Source organism: Onychomys torridus, chromosome 1 (genome assembly GCF_903995425.1).
Source record: "Onychomys torridus chromosome 1, mOncTor1.1, whole genome shotgun sequence".
NCBI classification, from domain to species: domain Eukaryota; kingdom Metazoa; phylum Chordata; class Mammalia; order Rodentia; family Cricetidae; genus Onychomys; species Onychomys torridus.
This window is the reverse complement of record NC_050443.1, coordinates 3,880,296-3,883,182: the sequence shown is the minus strand read 5'-3', so window position 1 is coordinate 3,883,182 and position 2,887 is coordinate 3,880,296. Positions and strand designations below refer to the sequence as shown.

At 41.9% G+C, this 2,887-nt stretch overlaps 1 protein-coding gene across 1 annotated transcript; it reads left to right on the top strand.

Annotated features, from left to right (window-relative positions):
- Positions 1 to 865: 865 nt before the first annotated feature.
- On the top strand, positions 866 to 1,783 carry LOC118590645 (vomeronasal type-1 receptor 4-like). Its single transcript, XM_036198447.1, has one exon. The coding sequence runs from the start codon at positions 866 to 868 to the stop codon at positions 1,781 to 1,783; it is 918 nt and encodes a 305-aa protein (XP_036054340.1).
- The last annotated feature ends 1,104 nt before the right edge of the window (positions 1,784 to 2,887 follow it).

Genomic DNA, 2,887 nt, shown 5'->3' with positions numbered 1-2,887 from the left:
CTGTTGCATGGATTAGCATTCAACTGAAAATAGCACTTGGTGTGACATCTGTATGTGGGATGGTAGGTTTTTGCTGATGCATGGAGGCTGAGTGTTCCTATGAACAACATATAACCAACTGAGATGCAGACCAGGCATCGGCTTGCACAGGGTATAATTGTGATTGTGTAGTGATTTTAAATGTGCCTGAGGGGAGCTGGAGCTGGTGCAGTTTCTGGGACCTGACTGCTTAGAATGACAATTAAGATAGTTAAAATTGTGAATAAACGAGTCATTAGCAAATGGGGATTTTTTTTTTGTATAGAGGATATACAGATAAACCTGTGTGATCAGAACACGAGTGGCTTTATCAGAAATAATTGGTATTCTGTTATGTGAATGCGTAGTATAAAATTTTCTCAAAGGTCAACAAATTGATTTCCCACTACTACATTCAGCTATACAACTTTTATTGGTAGCCTATAAACCTTTATTTTTAATACATTACTATAACTTAAGGAAGTTGTATTGAATAGTGATGAGGAACCGTGTGCTCATGCCAGCCACTTTCCTGTATTCATATACAAAGCCCATAGGGTGTGAAAATGTGTGTCATTGTGTTTTGACCAGTAATGATAGAATTACAGGATCCACACAACTTCCATCTCCAGGCAGGAGGAATTCAATCAGCACAAAATTTTATTCTGAGTTAATGTCCATGCTTTGTCTTCTAGGCAAAGCTCCTATAGTACGATACAGTAGTGTCCCCCTTCTCAGGAGAACAAACCACCCCAAATCAATTGGTAAGCTTGGAGAATAGAACAAAGCCTTGAGGACAGAACTGTCTCACCTGACCACCACTCCATCGTCTGGTGACACTCCCTCCATGTCTGCTCATAAGACAGCCTTGAAAACCACTGAGGAAGTGGCTCTTCAGATGGTCTTGCTGTGCCAGGTTGTGGTTGGGACTGTGGCCAACATCATTCTGTTTGTCCATAACTTCTCTCCAGTCTTGACTGGCATTCGGCTGGAGCCCAAACAGGTCATTCTCAGCCACATAGCTGTGGCCAGTACCTTGATTCTTCTCGTCACTGGGTTTCCAAACAATGTAATGGCTTTTGCTCCAAGGAATCCTCTGACTGACCTCAAGTGTAGACTTGAGTACTTCATTCGCCTGGTGTCCCGAAGCATAAACTTGTGCTCCATGTGTGTCCTGAGTACCTATCAGTGTGTCACTCTTCTTCCTGGTAACTGGGGTTGGATCATGCTTAGAGGAAGGGTCCCAAATTTGGTGAATTATTCCTGTTACAGTTGTTGGTTGTTCAGCATCTTAAATAATGTCTACATTTCAATGACAGTCACTGGTCCACTGAAAACATGCAATGACACTGTTTCTAAAAGCAAGTTTCTCTGTTCCACATCTGGTTTCAGTGTAGTCATCGTGTTCTTGCGTTTTGCCCATGATGCCACATTCATCAGCATCATGGCCTGGACCAGTGTCTCCATGGTGCTTCTCCTCCACAGACATCACCAGCGAACACAGCACATCCTCACTCCCAGTCAGGACCACAGAGGCCATGCTGAGACCAGAGCAACCAAAACCATCCTGATGCTGGTGGTCACATTTGTTAGCTTGTACCTCCTAAATTTTATTTGTATCATCTGTCAGACATTTTTAATGGACTCTCGTCTTTGGTTGAGGCACACAGGTGAAGTTTTGGCTGTCAGCTTCCCCACTATTTCTCCCTTCCTGTTGATCTTGAGAGATCCTAAGGATCCTTGTTCTGTGCTCTTCAACCATTGAAAACCAGTCTTTAAAAATACCAACCCTAGCCGGGCGGTGGTGCTGCATGCCTTTAATCCCAGCACTTGGGAGGTAGAGCCAGGCGGATCTCTGTGAGTTCGAGGCTAGCCTGGTCTACAAAGTGAGTTCTAGGAAAGGCGCAAAGCTACACAGAGAAACCCTGTCTCAAAAAAAAAAAAAAAATACCAACCCTGAAAACAGCTTGACTAATACCATTAAAAATATTGTATTCCACAAATATGAGTTGAACATCTTTTTTTTTCTTTTAGTCAGGCATAGTACTCACTGATTTTAATGTTAAGAGTTAGGTTATAATTATTCTGTTGATGTGAAATGATTTCTGGTCAGGATCTGATTGACTCAGTGGCTGAGTTATCTACGACCTTCAGTTCTCTTGTATATAATTGTGCTCTGCTGAAGGTTGGTCTAAAACTGACTAAACCCATGTGCCTTAAACATCAACTTAATGGGTTATAAGGTCTCCTCCTTCTAACTCAACACATTAGACGTAAGATGAATAAAGAATCCATCTGTATTTACTTACCCCTTTGAACAAAATAGAATCTATCTATTGTTATCACGAAAGATTCCAAAGGTGAAATTTCTATTAATGCTACATATATTGCATGTCATTTCATTTTTAGTTATGAGGGATGTGCCTTGCTGTCTTGGCCTCAGACTCAAGTGGGAGTTAAGCACTGGAAAATATCACTTCTTTCTCTATTGAGTGAGGCAAACTGCTTGTCACAGGAGTAAAGAGGAAAAAGGAAAATGCAGCTCATGCTCAGGAACCTTAAGAGATTTAAAATCTCAGGACCAGGGGAAAAGACCTGGATCCAAACTCAACATCTTTTCCTGATAGACCTTGTCAAGGGCTTCACTCTGGGCCATGGTGAAACGGTTCTTCCAGCTATCAAAGACACCTGCCAATCATAAGGAGACAGGAAGTGTCAGAGCAGTGAGGAGGTTAAGCTGTCATTCTGCATCTGTCAGTGGCCTCAACAGTCACAAGATTATTGTCTCAGACTATTAAAATCAAGCATCTAACTAAAATTTTCTACTGCCTGTGAATGACCAAAGTCAGCAGAGCCCTGAAGTCTATTG